The sequence below is a fragment of the Lactuca sativa genome, chromosome 7 (genome assembly GCF_002870075.4).
Source record: "Lactuca sativa cultivar Salinas chromosome 7, Lsat_Salinas_v11, whole genome shotgun sequence".
Lineage (NCBI taxonomy): Eukaryota > Viridiplantae > Streptophyta > Magnoliopsida > Asterales > Asteraceae > Lactuca > Lactuca sativa.
This window is the reverse complement of record NC_056629.2, coordinates 17,326,035-17,345,892: the sequence shown is the minus strand read 5'-3', so window position 1 is coordinate 17,345,892 and position 19,858 is coordinate 17,326,035. Positions and strand designations below refer to the sequence as shown.

At 38.6% G+C, this 19,858-nt stretch overlaps 1 protein-coding gene across 1 annotated transcript; it reads right to left on the bottom strand.

The window, feature by feature from the left end:
• Positions 1-4,060: 4,060 nt before the first annotated feature.
• LOC111891036 (uncharacterized) lies at positions 4,061-11,764 on the bottom strand. The gene is made up of 4 exons (XM_023887124.1): positions 11,613-11,764; positions 10,890-11,342; positions 4,815-6,671; positions 4,061-4,292 (listed from the first exon to the last, which is right to left on the bottom strand). The coding sequence occupies exons 1-4, from the start codon at positions 11,762-11,764 to the stop codon at positions 4,061-4,063; spliced, it is 2,694 nt and encodes an 897-aa protein (XP_023742892.1).
• Positions 11,765-19,858: the final 8,094 nt, after the last annotated feature.

Genomic DNA, 19,858 nt, shown 5'->3' with positions numbered 1-19,858 from the left:
ATATTTGCCCTTCTTAATGTTTTAGAATATCGCCCAAATCTATTTTTAAGTAGTTTTTATTATTTAATAATCCTTTTTTACAATTTAAAATCATTAAAATTGAAAGTATAACTAAATAGACAATAATACCCTTACCTTCTAAATCTCATGAATGCAATTACAGGTCTTTTGTTTGTGTTGGCTCTCCAATGGAGGCATCCCATCGTCTTTACTTGACTATATCTCCTCATGATTGTTTTCCTGTGTGGTTAAATGGTTTTTTCCACCATGGTTGATTTAAAGATTGTTTTTCTCCTCACGATTGTTTTTTTTCCACTATGGTTGATTTAAAGATTTATGGTCTGTATTAATAAAAAAAATTGCAACGAAGTATTTTCTTATTGAAGAATTTGATATCATTAATAAACAAACGAACCATTAGAGACTTTTGTAATGCTCTAACTTGTTCATGGAAAAGAATTCGATATCAGATCCATCCAATTAGAGTCACTACACCAACACCGATCTTGTTGGCTCTTTCATATCCCAATTTTTTCATTCTTTTCATATCTAAAAAACACATTCAATTCATAATTATGATTTGAGCTAACAAGCTGTAATCAAAACAGAAAAAACATCTCTAATGTAAATTGAATGTATTGATATTTGTGTTGCTATTTGAGGAATTTTTTCAAATAGTTAGTTTTCATAAAACTTGACATAACTTCATCTATGCCACCAACTAAGATTCATCATACAGGTAAAAATAAAATAGCTTATCAACTTAGCATTAGTTCTAATCTCGCATTCTCAAATAAAAAACAACAACAATCTTTGACATTTGAACCACAATGTTATTGTAAGCTCTGCTGTATGAGTATTGCATATTAGTTCACAAAGAAAACCATAAAATTGATGTTTGTAGCTAATTGCAAAAGAAATATGGACAAAAGGAAATAAAAAGGCGCAGAGAGGTTAAGAAGAGGATTGTGTTAAGAATTCATCACAACAGGTAAAGGATACGCTCAATTTGGTCTTCTTCAATTCGTAGTATAATCTTCATCTAATATCAGAGCGAAATCGAAGATTGAGAAATGGCAAGAAGGAGGATTACGGAATTACAATTATCTGCAGTTTATACTCGATTGGGAGAAGGAAAATGGCGATAGGGCAAGGAGGCTGGAAAGTTATGATCGTGAGGAAGACTGCCAGATGCCATTTTAGAGGGCAAGGGTAATATGGTCAATCTAGTTTTTATTTTAGTTTTAATGATTTTAAAATATAAAAAAATAATTATTAAATGTTAAAAACTATTAAAAATATATATTTGCGCAAATCCGATATTTTAAATGCTTAAGAATGGCAAATACGATATTTATAGTTTAGGCTGGGCAAATACGATATTCAGACGCTTACCGAGGGCATATACGAAATTCTCCCTATAAATTAACCCTCAATAGTTTAAATTTGTTACAAGACATTCCCGAGAGTATTTCAAAGTTCAAGGAACGTGACATTGTGGTTTCTAACATCAAACTTCTCAAAGAAACCGAATTCGAACAAATAGAATTAGTGCTTCAAATGTGAGTTTCTATGATCCCTCTTTTACTGCTTTAATATTTGGGGGAGAATACATACGTGTCTATTAAAGCTTTCATGATTGCCATGTTTTATACATATAATAGCATCATCCTTTATTATTGGTCAAAAACTTATTAAATGGCAATCTAAAATGTTATAAATCATATAAATTATAGTAGCATGCTATAAATGATATAATTACACCTCGTTGTGATATATCAGTTAATAATATAAACAAATTGCAAGATTATATGTAAATTGCTATAATAACACAACATGACATTGTAAATCACAAAAATGATGCATTCATATGTGTAAGTTAAACTATTTCATGGAAGTATGAAAAGATATAAAAATGACCCAAAATATTATTTGCGTATAAAATGAAAGTACATTGTCATAAATTATGGAAAGACTGAGTTTATGAAATTTTGTAACTATTATATAAAATTATCAAATTTAACTTTTAATACATAAGGTTGTGTAACAATGAATGGAAAATGTATTAATATATTTTTATATTAATTATAAAAATATAACTCAATTTATTAAGTTATAAATGTTTATTACAATAAACAACATGATCAACTTCACGACTTAAGAGTCGTTATTTTCGAAATATTGTATAGTATTAATCATGTAAATTATAAATATTATAGGAATTTTTTATTTCACGTTGGTTGAAACTTTGAAAACATTATATGAGCAGTTGTTCTGCTGGCCAAGTTTCTTCATACCAGAAAATAGGAAATTTGGAAATCCATTAAGTCTTATGAATCCATAAAACATGGTGTGGGATTTCAACATAACCTTTCAGTGTTGGTGCAGAGGTGTTCGTCACGGTTCGGTTATGAGTTCATTATAGATCCTGGATTTGCCTTGTTACCATATAGAATCGATATTGGGTTTATACGGGGTTTTTGTTCATTCATACTAGTTGGAAGAGACTCTATCTAGTGGGATAGTTTGTGTCTCGAAATGATAAGTGTCAATACCAGAAATTAAGTTATATAACAATTCATTAATATCATGCCACGACTTATTACGGTTTAATAACATATAGCTAATAAGTTATTTATTTAAACCCTTTGTTCTTGTACAAAAACACAATATGTATGTGGGAGGAGATTTCCCCACTAGTTAAGTGTCAGTTTCCTAATTAAGTAAGATAATACTTAATTAATACTACGACACAAATTTAAAAAGTTTATAAATTCAAAACTTATGAGTTTTACATATAAATTAAATGAATGCTTGTACAAGGTTTCAAGGGTAAATTTGGCTATTTTATGTTTTCACAAAGAGTTATATGACTTTCTTTTATATAAATTAGTATTCAAAATCCTTATATAAAATGTGTTTTGGTCATGGGAACAGTGAAGTTTATTATACGTTTGTATTACGTATGTGTATTTTGCCAAATTTTGTACTTTTAGATTTGAACAAATATGTAACATCCATACAATTTTCATAAAATTTTAAACTTTTCAAAACAACCCTTTTGATATAGAAGTGTTACAAAACCTGTTAATTCCAAAACATTATTTAAAATCAGAACCTTTCTTAACATAGTTTTCAAAATGTTCACATTATCAGAGTTTCCCAGAAATCAATAAGTCCAAAACACGAGGATGTGTACGGTCACACCTTCACCTTGCCACGATCCACTGAAGAACCTGAAACCATAAACCAAAACTGTAAGCATGAAGATTAGTGAGTTCCCTCAAAGTACCAACACCCAACAGGTAACATATACAAATAACAACATGCATACAGAGCCTTCACCATGTCTGATCTGCTACACTGGGCCTTTAACTTGTCTGGACCGCTCCCGAGCCTTCGGCATGACTGGACCGCCTCGCAGGGCCTATAACCTATCCGTACTGCTCTCGAGCCTTCGACATGACTGGACCGCCTTACAGGTCATTCAGTCTAACCGGACCGCTTGTCGGGCCTTCGGTCTGACTGGTCCACCTCACAGGGCCTTCAATCTATCCGGGCAGCCCTGCATCTGTTGGCCTTTAGCACACAACAAGACTGCCTCAACTCGACCACACACACATGTCGACATACACATAACAGGTATGTAGGCATATAGCATACCGATATATATATGATGAGTTCAAAAACTCTTAGATCGATTAGATCTTTCACAAGAACGATAAAAGTAATGAAACAGTTTAAGATTAATACGAGTATGAGCACAGAACAGAATCAAACTTATGCTTATGATTCAAAACTGAGTCACGTCTCAGCAGAGCTCGATGAAGAACTTCCGCTGTAGAGGCAAGCTAGGGTTTACAAACGATGTAAAACAAAAATAATGAAAGCGATAACATCTAAGTATGCACGCATGCAGCTTATATACTAAACCCTAATACAAAATAATGCACGACTGGACAGGTCCAATACTTGCATTCAAACTGGGCTATAGACCGAGCCCATGACGCAATCCAATAGACTCTACAATCTCCCCCTTTGTGTCAAATGAGGCGAGAGATTATTTCTTCTGAGCAGGCTTCACCATCTTGATAACTTTGAATAATCGAGGAATAATGGCAAGAAGAGTTTGTCTAAACTGAATGTACCACCTTAGCATGTCAACGAATAGCTTCTTATCAACAACATTATTCTGGTCACACCTTTGAATGATCTCCAAGATATGCTCGAGACAAGTCGTCAAGAAGAGGTGTTTGTCGACACGAGCGAATAGACATTTTTGGCCTTCGCCTCTGAGGAACATGACTGTGTGATACTTTGAATCAATTTTCCCCTTGATCATGGTGTTGACATTGCCAGCTCTACCCATGGTCTTGATTGTTGGTCGCTTGTGTATAGCAGAGGCAATCTCCTGGTCCATCTTTGCTACCTCATGTATGTAGCAAACAAGCATACGCTTGACATGATCGATTATAGGCTGATACTCCTGAGGATTCGACAGAAGAATGTTGTTAAGGAGTATCCAGTCATGGGGATTGAGGTTCGGTAGATCAGCAAGGGAAAAATGGTGGACTGAGCCTTCGGTTCCTCGAGTCACCCTGAATTTGACATTGATAAATTTCCCTGCTGAATAGGGCTTCATCACCTTGACTGTGGTTATCTTCTTTGAGCTCCAAGTCTGGTATTGAGGTTGAGCAAATTCCAAGTAACACTCCAAAAGATCCCAATCTACCTTCGGGTCCGGAGATGGAATGACAACAGTCGAGTTGAAGCAGTGGAATATGAATGCCTTTCGAGTGATTGGCATATCGAACTGTGCATCCTTGGAGTTGTCAAGGCCAAAGGACATTATTGGCTCGAGCCAGAGAACAGTTGGCTCGTCGATTGCACACCACTGAAGCAAGTCTTTAGTCCATACAGGAAACATAGACTTTTTCTTCTCAAGGAGCTCCGCCTCCTTTCGCTTCTGTTCTAGCTCAGCGCACTGCTTCTTGGTGATTTCTTCCATTTGTTTTTCAGAAGTATTGTCCTGCGGGAAAGGTTTCTTGGGAATGTCGACATAGACATCATCTTTATTGTCTGTGTCGTCTTCACCAATTTTCTTCTTCTTCTTATCTTTGTTACTGACCGAAGCTTTATTAACCTTCGGTTCAATAGCCGGTTTTGAGCTAGAAGGAGGAGGTTGCTGCTTTGACTCTTTCTCTCTCCCTTGTTTCGGTTGGACCCTAGTCACCGGAACACCCTCGATACGGCTGAGAACGTCCAGTGCCGGTCTGAGCTTGTCTTCCAAATGCCTTCGGACAGTGATAGTGATAAGTGGATCATTCGCCTCAATAAGATGAAGGAGAATGGATTGAACATCGGCAGCAGAACTCCGGATAACCTGCCTTTCGGACTTGAGGTCATTAATCTCCGCATTAGTAGTACACACCTTGTGTAGTTGTAGTTTAAGTTGGGCTGTACGTCTGTCAAGCTTGTCCATGATCCGATTTTCCATAGCTAAGTCCGCTTCAAGTTGAGTTAAGCGTTCGTTGACTTTAGCATGGAGCGATGCATTTGCTTCTTCAATGGCATGGCGTGCCGCTTCCAGGTTTGAACACTCAGATTGAAGAGTCTTTACTGAGGTGTTGCCAGTTGCAACATTCTTGGCAGCAGTAGCCTGCAAAGAATCTAGAAACAAGTGAGCTTCTGAAACTAGTTTATCGACTTTTGCGGTTGCTTCCTTGCACTCCTTAGTCGAGGCATCAATAGCGATAGAGGCCTGTTGACATTGCGAAGAGGAGGCTTCAATAGCCTTAGCTGCAGCACATAGGGTAGCATTGTGTTCGGCAACAACCGACAAGAACAATGCTTTTAAAGCAGCTTCTGAAGGGGCACCAGAGGAGGAAGAGGAAAGCAGTTGATAAAGCTTGTCATTGACTGCTTTGATATGACGTTTGGTAATTGGCTCGTCGCCATCATCCTCGCTCTGCACTCGATAAGGACTGAAATATGTAGAATCGAATTCCAAGTCCTCACCGCCCAAAATAGGGGCTGTTTCAGTAGATTGTGTAGGAGACAAGGGTTTTGAAGAAGGTGGAGCTTCGGTTGTGAATGTAGGTTCGGTTGTAAAAGGAGGTTTAGTTACAAGTGGATTGGGAGCGGTAAAGGTAGGTTTAGTAGTAGTGGTAGAGATTGTATCTGTGAAAATGGGAGTGGGAATAGGAATTGTAGTGAATGGTTGAGAGGTAGTTATTGGAGGGATAGGAGGGATAGAAACTGGAAAGGTAACAGGTGGAGATGAAGGAGGCAAAGAACGAACCAGAATTTCTGGAGTAGGGGAGCGAGGCGAAGTGTCCCCTCGGTCCGAAGCTTCTTCATCAGATTTATCACTCTCAGAATCTGAAGGTGGAGCGTTCTTCTGCTTAGGAGGAACATATTCTGAATCCGAATCACTGGAGGATTGAAGAATAAGTCTCCTAGCAGGCTTCTTCAGCTTTTTGGGTTGAGGTTGAGAAGGAGCAGCCTTATCAGTTGTTCTCTTCTTGGGGGCCTGTCCCTTGTTTGGTTTTGTGACCGGTCCCTCCTTCTGCGATTCAGGCTTCTTACCCCTCTTGGCTGGTTTGTCAGCCTCTTCAATGGAACGAAGTATTGTGGGTGTAAGGTCTCGTGGACCAACAGATGGATGAAAACTTTGTTGGATCAGTGACGATGATTTTCGTCGTATGAAAAGTGGCGATAGAAGAAAGCAAGGAATCCGCCATTATTGGGACATGATTACGATCCATTGCCCATTTGGTGATGATAGTCCAGAAACTCCCACATGAAATCTCTAAATGCCTGGATGAAGAAACTAGGCTTTGAACCAACTACTGCCAAATAATGGACCCATAATCAAGGTTAAGCCCACTGTACAACCAGCGCTCCGCTCAGACAATCCCTTGAATGCCTTGCTAGCACCGTCAGAACCAGCGCTCCGCTCAGACAATCCCTTGAATAAGAGCGTGAAAAGGCCATTCCATTGAGGAGGAAGGCAGGACTTCTTGAACTTGGTGACAGTTGTTAGGGTTTCAATATACCCAATCTGATAAAACATTGTGAATAGTTGCCCAGTTGTAATGGAATCAGGGTTTACCAGAGATGGATCTTGAGAAAGACCAATTAGGGCACAAAATCGACTCTTGGAGATAGAGACCTTCTCATCATGAAGTTCAAAGTGAATCCTTTCATTAGCCTTGTTGTAGAATGCAGTAAAGTAGACAAGAGACAAGAACGACATAGGAACAACTTCAACCTTCGTCAGTGCATCGACGAGTGGTGAGTATTTGAGACACTCAACCACATACAGCATATAGGGCTCATATACGAATGGAGTGAGATCAATGATTAGGTTCTGTTGGGGTTTGATAGTGAGTAGGGGTTGACGAACTGAGGTATCATGAACGGATGAGGATTCTGCCATTTTAGTAGCTTGAAGATGACGATGAACAGTTGTAGAAAATCGCGGGGTTTCTTTGAGAGCTTTTTGGCAGTGATAAAGGTTGAGAGAGTACCGTTCTAATTCCTTTTATACATTCAAGGAAGAGAGAGAAGAATCCGGCTGAAATCTTGGATTATCTCAAAAATATCGCCTGAGTTGATGTGTGAACAGTTGGCGTGCCGAAGATGACGCAAGAGAGAGAAAAGCATTTCCCTTTTTCACGCCTTTTCATAAAACTCACCTTTTTCAAATTGCCAAACCGTTTGGGTGTCTGCTGAGTCAGCTACCACTTTATCCCAATAGTTTCCCCTTATGACGCTTGAGTGTTTGTGCCTTGAACATTTGAATCATTAATTTGTGCGAAACTTAAAATTTGGAAAAATAAAAATAAAAATTTTTGTGCATAGTGTGTAAAAGATAAAGAAATAAAACGAGTATTTTGGGATTATCTGTGATGTCGTATTCAGACATAAAACGATTGATTCTGGGCAAAAATCACTTCCTTCAAAGTCAAGAGAGACATTGAAGTGCTTGCTTGGTTTCCCATGAAATTACGATCAATAACTTGTTAAGAAGTTTTGAAAGGCTTCTTTTAAAGGTTAAAGAGGGTGGCTTTCGCTTTAATTCATAATTTCGATACTTAACATAAGACCAAAAGTGAATGAAGTACTTGTGAGATCATTGTGATCTGTTGAACAAGTAGGTGTGAAATGTTTTATAGTGACGAGAGAGGAATGGAAATCTCAAAAAAATAAACTGGATCTTTTAGGGTTAGAGAAGCCTTGGTGAAAGGCAATCTCATAAAGGTCACTCAAAAAGAAAAAGAGATTTCATTGGGTAACAAGTAAGATCTTGAATTTATGAATTCACCGTCAATTCACTTGTGGTGTTGAATGTTGGGTTTCACTTAGTACATAGTGGCATGAAACTAAGATCATGATCGCAGATTTAGTATAACCATAAACCTTAGTGGTTAAAACTGAGAGTCTTAGGGGTTATATTGATGAAACGAATTATAATGGAGAAAGGTGATGGAGATGGTATAAGAAGCGAATATACCTCTGCTTTTTAAAGAAAAGAAGGACCAAGCAGAAAACTTGAAACTCAGTTTGACTAGAGTAAGGTAGCTCAAGATTAGAGTGAATATGATAGCTTGTATTGGGAAAACATGATGGGTATAAATCATGTTATTAAGGCTTCACTCAAATTCAGTCAAGGCTTTGGTCAACATACAACAGCATGCTTCTAGGGACGCCTAACTAACAAAAATCTTTTACCTGCCTTAGTTGTGCCATCGAGAATTAAACTTAGACAAACATAAAAACATTAGATATAGATATATATAAAAAATAAAAAAATATTTTTGGATTTTTGTGAGAATTGACCAATTGAACGAAAATGAAAATTATTTTTGGGATTTTATGAGAAGAAAAGAAGAAATGAAAAAGTATACAAAAGAATACAGTTGAAATGCCTTAAAAAACAATAAGTTCAGATGGACCGAACCCAAAATAGAATGAACGCTCGGTTCATTTCGGTTCATGGTCGAACTTAACCCGAAATAGACCGAACCCGAAATAGACCGAACGTTCGGTTCATTTCGGTTCATATAGGTTTGCTCTATTTCGCTTGTTACCTTTATGGAAGCGAAGTTGATTTCGGTACTGACTCGACTTGCATCATTCCTAGGCCTTGTAGAATTACATTGAAGCTTGCTTCAGGTAAGGCCTTTGTGAATATGTCTGCCAGTTGATCAGTCGTTCTGACAAAGTGAATTTCAACGTTACCGTCTTCGACATGATCCTTGATGAAATGGTACCTCAGTGCAATATGTTTAGTCTTCGAGTGTTGCACTGGGTTATGACAAATCTTGATTGCGCTTTTAGAGTCACAATATAGTGGGATTTTCTTCATGTTTAAGCCATAATCCTGGATTTGACTTTGTATCCATACGACTTGAGATGTACAGGATGCCGCAGCAATGTATTCGGCTTCTGCAGTGGATAACGAAACACAGGTCTGTTTCTTTGATTGCCAACTGACTAGTTTACCATCAAGAAATTGACATCCTCCTGTGGTGCTTTTACGATCCAATCCACATCCACCCAGATCGGCATCTGAAAATGCTTGAACGAAGAATCTGGAGTTAGCTGGATACCATAGACTGAGAGAGGAGGTGCGCTTCAGATAGCGAAAGATGTTCTTCACGGCTTGGAGATGAGGTTCTCGTGGGTTGGCTTGAAATCGAGCACAGTAACAGACAGAGAGCATGATATCAAGTCTACTAGCGGTAAGATACATCAGAGACCCGATCATTTGTCGATAAAGCATTGTATTAGTGGCTGGTTTCTCCAATGATGGTGTGAGTTTGGTTCCAAAAGCCATCGAAACTTTTACTTTGGAGTCTCCCGTCAATCCAAACCTAGTGACCAAAGTCTTAGTATATGCTTCCTGATTAATAAAAATGCCTTCGGGTCCCTGTCTAATGTTCAATCCAAGAAAGAAATTAATTGGACCCATTGAGCTCATCTCAAACTTAGTTTCCATCAACTTTTGGAATTCAGCTGTTAAGCTAGGATTCGTGGAGCCAAAGATGATGTCATCAACATAAATTTGGACTATCATAAGGTGGTTACCTTCTCGCTTACGAAAGAAGGTTAGGTCAACCGAACCTTGTTTGAATTTAGACATTTTTAAGAAACGAGTGAGAGTTTCATACCATGCTCTGGGAGCTTGTTTCAGGCCATAAACAGCTTTGTCGAGGATATAACAATGATCAGGATACTTCTTGTTCACGAATCATGGCGGTTGCTCAACATATATGGTTTCAAACCGCTCAACATATATGGTTTCTTCAAGTTCACCGTTGAGGAAAGTACATTTGACATCCATCTGATAGACTTCAAAGTTCTTGTGAGCAGCATACGCAAGAAAGATACGGACATATTCCAATCTTGCCACGGGAGCGAAGGTTTCTTCATAATCAATTCCCTCTTCCTAACAATATCCTTTGATCACCAACCTTGCTTTATTACGAATGACATTCCCTTCTTTGTCCATCTTGTTTCTGAATACCCATTTGAGACTGACAACCGAAGCATCCTTTGGTGTTGGAATAAGACGCCATACCATGTTTCGTTCAAACTCATTTAACTCATCCTGCATGGATTGAAACCAGTCGGAATGATCAAGAGCTGAATTAACAGTCTTTTGTTCAATTTTGGACACGAATGAATTGAACATAGAAAACTCGACTTTCGAATATAGGGTAGCCTATTTCGCTTTGATTTGAGAGCGAGTTAACACCTTTTCTGAGGATTCCCCAATAATTTGAGTGTGGGGATGATCTTTGGTCCATTTGACAAGTGGAGGAAACTTTGGATCATAGATAGGATCCAATTTAGCATTGATTTCTTCTTCGAGTTCTGACAAAATGTCATCTTCACCAACTGTTTTCTCCCCCTCGAAGAATGATTCCTGTTCAAGACCAACATTTGAATCCCCTTCATTGGTCAGAATTTCAGTAGAGCTTGTTGTATTTGGCGATGAGTTTTCCCCCTGGAATGAAGAAACTTGATCATGATGAGGAGAGGAACCCTCCCCCTCAACAGTAGGATGGTCACCAGAAGGTTCGCTTGCATCTTCACTTTTGGTTCCTTTGGATTGATCATCAACCATTTTTCTAGCAGCATCATCTATAACTTGTTTCAGATTATCAACTTTGTTGTCTTTTGAAGTTGATTCAGAGTCAATTGCCTTTTGAGGCTCATAAAACAAGAGCATGAATTGGTCAAAAAGATTCGAGATGGAGATGGTAACTTGACAATTCTTTGGAAATATATCTTGGGATGCATCTTCTGTTGCTTTTAACTTCTTAACATAACTATCGTCAAAAGTGACATAGTATGTTTCTTCAATTTTCTTCGAGCGTTTATTGAGAACTCTATATGCCTTGGAGTTCAGGGAGTAGCCTAAGAAAATTCCTTCATCCGCCTTAGCATCGAACTTGTTTCGATTCTCTTTGAAGTTGAAAATGCAGCATCTTGAACCGAACACATGAAAGAATTTCACGTTTGGTTTTCGATTGTTCAAGATCTTGTAAGGAGTAATTGAGAACTATTTATTCAAATATGATCAATTCTGAGTATAACACGCAGCTGCAATTGCATCAGCCCAGAAATATAATGGCAAGGACGCGAAGCATAACATGGTGCGAGCAGCTTCACACACGGATCGATTCCTTCTTTCAACAATGTCGTTTTGCTGTGGAGTATAGTGTAACGCCTGCGTTTCTGGGCTTGCCATTTTTAGCAATGTAATAGTCTAGGTTAACCTTTGTAACCCAAATTTGAAATAATAAAAATGTATTATTTGTGAATTATGTGAATTATGTGAACTATGTGTTTATTTTCTTAATTATTATAATATAATGAATTAAGAATAAAATGAGCGTCAAAATTTAAGTGTAAAATAAACTTGATATCTTTGGATAATGTTGTAGTAGTTGAAACGAGGTTTCCGAATATATATATAAAACGCCCAAATCTGACTTTGTTTGAGGAAGTTATGATTTTCTGAAGTTTCGACTGGGCAGTATGCAGCCCGAATACTCGATTTGAGATCGAGCGGTTTTTAGCCGAAACAATCTAAACGAGAATCGAAGATCTCATTTTTAGTAGCGAAACGATGAAAAGTTAGGCAAGAACGAACGTCAAACGAAGAAGTTATGATTTTATAACGAAGTTTTTCTGTCCCGGCCTACAAAAAATAAATAATAAAAATAAAGTCAAAATTAGCCAACGGAGTCTAAACGAAAGTTGTAGAGCGTAGTCTCACCTACGCGTGGATATAAAGAACGTCGAAAACGGAGTTTGTATGAGGGAGATACGAATTTTTGAAATTTATTAAATATTTAATATTTAATTTTAATTCAAACTTCCGATATTATCCGAAGAGGAGTCACCGGACTCATCCGAAGTACGCCCAGCATACCACTCGAGTGCTCCGAGTTCATAAGCGATGACGTAAAGGAGCTGATGACGCAGGTGACGACGGCTTCCGAGGCAGTACGCCTCGCGTACCCCGAAGTTACGCCCAACGTAACCCCGAGGATCAGCCCTATAAAAGGGGATGCGAAGCCAACTTCTTTTCTTTTCAAATTTCTTCCTTTTTCTCTCATCTTTTGCCTCGATTTGCATGCCATTTATACCCCGAAGCCCCGTTAATGTTCCCGAGCCCCGAAGCAAGATCCGAAGCCCCGAGGATCCCGAAGAGCGTTATTCCCGAGCCGAAGCTCTACCCGCGAGGAGCCCGGTTTTTGTGAAGATCTTCCAGATCTACGGAGAAACACTACTTATGCAAGTCGTAGTGCTGCCCGATCATCTTCTGATCAAGTGAGTGTGTAGTCATTTTCATTCCAACGCAATATTATGAACTATTTTATATAAAATACGTGCTACGTGTATATATTTTGTTGTTATATGTGTGAATGTATATTCACTTTCTTTTACCTCATAGATCTGATTTCTTCTCTATGAAATACGTGTTATGTGTGTGTGCCTCATCTGTTATGTGGAATATGTATTGATTAAAGCATGCTATACAGGTTTTTAAACTATGTATAAAAATGTATATTTTTGTCTACTAATATGTTGGGTAGAACATGGGTAGATAGTTGGTGTGTAATAAACAGATGAGAGGCCTCGGTGTTGTTGGTGTTATTCTAGTCATTCAGCAGAGTATGGATGACGACCATGGACTATTCTAGACTGTCCTGTGGAACACTAGCAGGCTCATAACCTATAGGTGTTGTGAACGATGTGTTCACCGGTGTACTCTATCCCCCTCATGGTTGCCTTTAGGATATTTATTGCTAAGGAAGCCCCTTTGCATTAATGTCTGTCCCGATGAAAAATCCTAGATTAGGTCCCTTATAATAGATGTTGTTTTAGGGACGTAAAGTGAAGATAACGGGAATGGGTAATCGGGTTTGTTGTTGATTGTTGAAATTAAATATAATTATTGTGGGTTGAAAACCCTATATGCTCACCAGACTCCCAAGCCTAACCCACTCAGCTTATTTGTATTACAGGAAGTGGCGCAAGAGCTTAAGATGGACGAATCATCAAGTTGTTTTGTTTACAAGTCTGTATATGTATATATTGTTGAATGACTTGTAATGTTATCGTTTATGCTTTATGATCTGTATCGGAACATGACATCCCGACTTTTGATTATGAAATGAAATCATATTTCTTTGTGAAATGTTTTGATAAATATCTATTTTATCATGTTTTGTTTTTGGGAACAAATTCCGCATCTCTTTTAAAAATAAAAGGATTTACTCTGAAAATATTTAAAAAGCATAAATGAAATCGGTCTTTTCTGGCCGAGATTTTGGGGATGTCATATATAGGGGGCTGAAAAATTGTGAGTCGTCCCTTTTTCAGCAAGAAAACTTTCAAAATCTTTGTTTTTGAATTCCAGGCCATTGTCGCTCCTTATATTACGAACTACCTTTCTTAGTTGCCTTTCTATCTGTTTAATGAAGAGCTTGAGCTTTGGAGTAGCTTCAGACTTTTGCTTGAGAAAGAAGGTCCATGTGAACCTTGAGAAATCGTCCACTATTACCAGAATATATTAGTTTTCCCCAATGCTTTCGATGGACGATGGACCACATAGATCTATATGCAGTAACTCCAATGGTTCTATTACCTTAGTGTTGATAATAGAAGGATGACTCTGCCGACTCTGCTTTCCCATTTCATACGTTGCACAGAGATGTTATTTATCGAATTTCAGAACTGGCAACCCTCGAACATGATCACCTAAGACCAATTTGTTGATGTCCTTGAAGTTCAGATGAGAGAGTCTTCTGTGCCATAGCCAGCTTTCATCGGAGTGAGCCTTTGTGACTAAACAGACTGCTGGTTTACCTCTTATCGGATTGAGGTTGAGGGGATACATTTCCCCTTTTCGCTTTGATTTCAACAGAATGTTGTTTGACCTTTTCTCAACAATTTCTGAGCCTTCATCGTCGAATGACACTTTTAACCCGGTACCAACCACCAGCTGAGATACGCTGATGAGATTGTGTTGGAGCCCTTCAAGATATGCAACCTTCCTTATGGAGAACTCGCCATTAGTGATCATTCCGTAGCCTTTAATAGTTCCAAAAGAGTTGTTGCCATACTTTACAATACCACCATCTTTGAGAGAACGAAACTCTCTTAGTTCCTCCTTCCTTCCTGTCGTGTGACGCGAGTAGCCACTATCGATGTACCATTCTTCGTCAAACTGCTCGTCACTTATAACCTGCAAAAAATTAAGCAGATTTAGGAACGCAAAATTTCTTGGGTCCTTGTAAGCCTTTTACAGGACATGGAATAGTAAGAGAAATATCAACCATATATGTGCATTTAATTAAAGTTGTTTCATCTTTTCTTTTAATGGTGAAAACTTTAATTTTTGTTGATTTAGGAGGACTGGAGTTTTTGGCTGAAGGACTGGAATGTAGAGATTTGGATTTAGGAGAGACATTAGATTCTTGGTTTTGATGATTAGATTTGTAGGCATGAGGACCAAAATTGCTATTTCGTTTGCCATGGGATGAGGGACCGAAACTCTTCTTTCGGTTGTTGTAGGATGAAGGGCCGAAACTGTTCTTTCGGTTGTAGTTGGATGAGGGACCGAAACTCTCCTTTCGGTTGTTGAAGGATGAGGGACCGAAACTCTCCTTTCGGTTGTAGTTGGAAGATGAACCGAAACCATCCTTCGGTTGTTGATGGATGACGGACCGAAACCGCTCTTTCGGTTGTATTCAGTCGAGGGACCGAAACTACCCTTTCGGTTCCTATCTGTTGAAGGACCGAAACCTTCCTTTCGGTTCCTATCATAACTGTTCTTCTAGTTCCTTGAGTTTTCTTCCAATTTAGACTTCCTTTCAATCCTTACAAAATCAGGATTCTGAGAGTTCCAAAATCGCTTTCTTTCGGAGAGATTCTTCTTGTACCTCATGTTTCATTGATGCTTTTGATCAGCCACCTGTTTTGGATTTCTATGAATGTTGGCCTTTCTTTTAGAAGCATGAGCACAACATTCACTCTTTGTTGAAGAAGTATCACTCGTGGTTTGCATCGGTTCACCCATAGATGGTTAAGTTCCACTTGTGCTCGCCACATCGTACTTTGTAGGCTCATTTAGTGGTTCAGGTATATATCTACCTTTCACTCTCCATGAGGTTTTCTGTGAAAGACCCTTCGTCTCGTCTACGTTGTTGATTGGGGCCGACCAAAAGAATTCATCACATCCACCAGCATTGTCTTCTTCTACCATAGCGGTTAACTCTGCAGTTTGTTGTGGAGTGACTCCCGGCACAGTGTAGACTTGATTTGGGGTAGTTTGAACCTTTTGGTACACAACAACTTTAGCTTTGAGAACTTTGGATTTATCGGTAAAGGAACGAGCGAACTCAATAGAGTTTTCAGAAATTAGGTTCTTATGGGACTTGGGTTCGTTTTTGGCTAATTCAGAACAGTCTACCAAATCTTCTACATAAATTTCACTCATATCATCATCCTCATTAAGTTCAGATGTATTTTCAGCATCAATTTTTTTTTTCTGAACTTAAGTTGGCATTCAAGGAGTCAAATTTTTGTATAGTTTCGGCTCTCAGTTTCAATCTATCATTTTCATCTAACAGATTTTTGAGCATGTCCTTGTGGTCCTTGGACTTTATGTAGGATTCAATTTTGTCCAGACCTATTTTATATGTTGGAGACACTTCGTCAAAAGATACGACACTTTCATAGTTGTATGCTTCGGCATCGATTTCATCCTCCTTTAATTCAAGGAAAGGTAAAATCATACGATGTATTTTATTCCCTATTTCGCAATCAAGATGCAACTGAGTGATGTTAAAATAGAGTCTCTTAGCAATTAAACAAAAAACATTTCTCTATTTAAGAAGTTTAAGATTGTCTCTCTGCAAATAAATAGAATCATCTTTAGATCTAATTAACTCCTTTTCCTTCTGCTCGATCCACATTCTTCGTTCCTCACTTTTTGAAGAAATCCTGCTGATTTGATCAGTTAGGTTAGAATTCGTGACACGGGTTTGGGTGAGACTGCTACTTATGCTTGAGAATTTTGACTTTAAATTATTTAACTCATTTTCATAATTATTAGCAGGTATTTTTAGAGAAGCAAGAATATTTTGTACCTTTTTGATCAACTCATCACATTCGTTGATTTGAGTACTAACAGGCTTGGCAGCAAAACATCTGTCCTCTCTCTCTCTTTCTTCTTTAACTCCCCCATCAGTTGTGTATCCTCTCATTTGGTACACACCCTCGGTCACTGCAAATCATCTCCCCATTGCTTGTTCTGTTTTTGCCATCATAGCTTTTCCGTGAGTAGGCTTCCTAACTTCATCATCCTCAGAATCTGTGGACCAGACCTCCACACCGCCAAACTCATCATTGTTATTTGAACCCTGCACAATTAAAGCATTCATGGTAGAGTTATTAACAGTAGAGTTTCTTTTCTTTATTTCCTCCAATCTTCTCAGTAGGCTCGCTTCCTCATCATCTTCGTTTGTCTTTTCTTCTTTCTTTCTCAGCATGCAGTCTTTAGCAAAATGATTTTTGCCTCCACAGTAATGACAGTCGAATCCTTAGTCTCCTCCAACTTTAGCTTCCTTCTTTGACTCTTTGGACTTTGACCCCATCTTCGGTTCCTCCTTGATCCTTTCGACGCTATAACTTCCCTGCCAGTTTCGGTTCTTGTTGACTGGGAATTTCTTCTTAATGAATTTTCTGGGATTTGACACCATCATTGCATATTCTTCGCCGATTAGATCAAAATTTGCAAGATCTAATTCTTCTTCTTCTTCAACCAAACTCTTTCCTTTGGAGACGAGAGCTAAAGAACCCAGACCCGAGACCACATTCGTTTCCTTTGATAAGGCATTCTCATGGGATTTTAAAATACCCACAAGTTTTGCCAGAGAGTATGACTTGAACTATTCATGAGCTTTGACAGTTGACACAACGAACATCCATTCAAGTCTGAGACCGTTCATGAAGGTGACCTTTTGTTCTATTACATTTTTTCAATTCCATGCTTTATCATCTTACTCAAAAGATGATTGAAACGATCGAAAGTTTGGACAAGTTTTCTTCTGGCTTTTGTTTAAAGTCACCAAACTCAGATAACAAGAGAGTTTGGATAGAGTGTTCCAGATCTTCATCTGTGGAATATAATTCCTTCAATCTATCCCATATCTCCTTAGTTGTAGCACAAGAACTTACTAAACGAAACATATCCGATTGCAGCGCAAACCTTATCATCCGTAGAGATTTGATGTTGCATTCAAACTTCTCTTTTTCATCCTGAGGAATGTCTTTGACGTCATTGACAAGCTGATTGTATTCTTTCTGTGTTTTAACAATATCAGATGTTCTTGAGTGAGCGAATGGGCCTGAAGTGATTGCTTCCCAGATCAGATACCCATTGTCCTCCGATCCAATCACGTAGTCTTCAAAGTGATGTGTCCAAACTTCATAGTCTTGCGTATACAAGATCGTTATTCTTGTTGTAGACCATATGCTGTTGGAGATATTCATCAGATTGGTTTGTGAATCGTCCATACACATTTTGAATACTTTTGATCAATAACCTGTAAAAGATCAGACTAGTAATTTTTCGTTAGGGTTAGATTAACAACTAATGAGATACACCAATAAAGAGTGACGGCTCAATAAATATCAATCAATGCGGAATTAAAACCCTATGAACTTCTTCGACAGAAGAGGTGTGTATGGATTACACAGTCTCCTGCTCTGATACCAATTTATGAGTTGAAAAACTCTTAGATCGATTAGATCTTTCACAATAATGATAAAAGTAATGAAACAGTTTAAGATTAATACGAGTATGAACACATAATAGAATCAAACTTATGCTTATGATTCAATACTGAGTCACGCCTCAGTAGAGCTCAATGAAGTACTTCCGCTGTAGAGGCGAGCTAGGGTTTACAAACGATGTAAAACAAAAACAATGAAAGCGATAACATCTAAGTCTGCATGCATGCAGCTTATATACTAAACCCTAATACAAAATAATGCACGACTGGACAGGCCCAATACCGGCATTCAAACTGGGCTATGGACCGAGCCCATGAAGTAATCCAATAGACTCTACAAAATATTATAGGGTTTGTTGACTGGCAGCACAAAGCAACACAGTCTCAACCCAACCACACTACATCAACACATGCTACTAGAAACATACAGCCAGAACAGATAACAGGCAGATCTAACAGATCACTAAGCATAGCATCATCTTATCTACAAGGATACCGATCTAACAAATCAACAAATCATACAAGCATACGATAAACCAGGATAACAATCCAAAGGGTCGGACTTGGTGCTTTCGACCCATAAGTACAGTGAGGAAGACTCACCTCGCACTGCCAAAAGCACAGACGATCCCTGGCTTCCAGATCCACTAACACACGAGCACTAACAGATACCAAAATGACAATCCATCAACATCTATCCACTAACTCATACTATACATCCAATTTAGGATAAAAGACCTATTTACCCTTCCTCAAATATGGCTGAAAGCCAAGTCCCAACTAATGACAAATGGCCCAACATCAAAATAAACTCCTTAAGCCCCATTATGGCCTAATTTTCCAAATTAGGCCTAATTCCATCCATGGCCTTCACTCAAGAAGATCCATCAAGCCAAAAGCCCAAACCATAAAATCCCAGACGGCCCAATACAACCCAATGCAAACCAAACCTGAATCTTGATCCAAAAAGGCTCAATTTACTTCAACCCCACACTTGGCCCAATTCTCCAAATTGGGCCCAACTCCTTATCGGGCCTTATCCAAGGTCTGATCCTCTAATTAGCCCAAAAGAACACTTATCCAGATAGTCCATTAGGGCCCAAGTATCAAAGCCCAATAGATGGCTCAATACCCGAAGCCCAAAGTAAAGGAGCCCAAAACAGCCGCGTATGCGTGGCGTTCGCCAGAGGTACGCTCAGCGTACACGAGACCTCACATTGACCAAGATACGAGGAGGCTAACCAAGTACATGGGGCGTACTCCTCCCTGCGCGGGGCGTACCCTCGCAGATTCAAAAGTCCATTATGTGCTTAATGGCTAAAGCACTTAAGCCCAAATTACAGATCCATGAATCAAAAGCACTCTAGAACCATAAAGTCTCAAACTTTAAGACTTTAGTCGACAAAAAAGGGCTTAATACATTGTCTTAATCCATTAAGACCTCCTACAAATAACAATGGACCAAACTAGCTCAAGGGACCTCATTTTTATGTCTGAGAACCCATCCTAGGGTCTGAAAGGATAACCCAAAA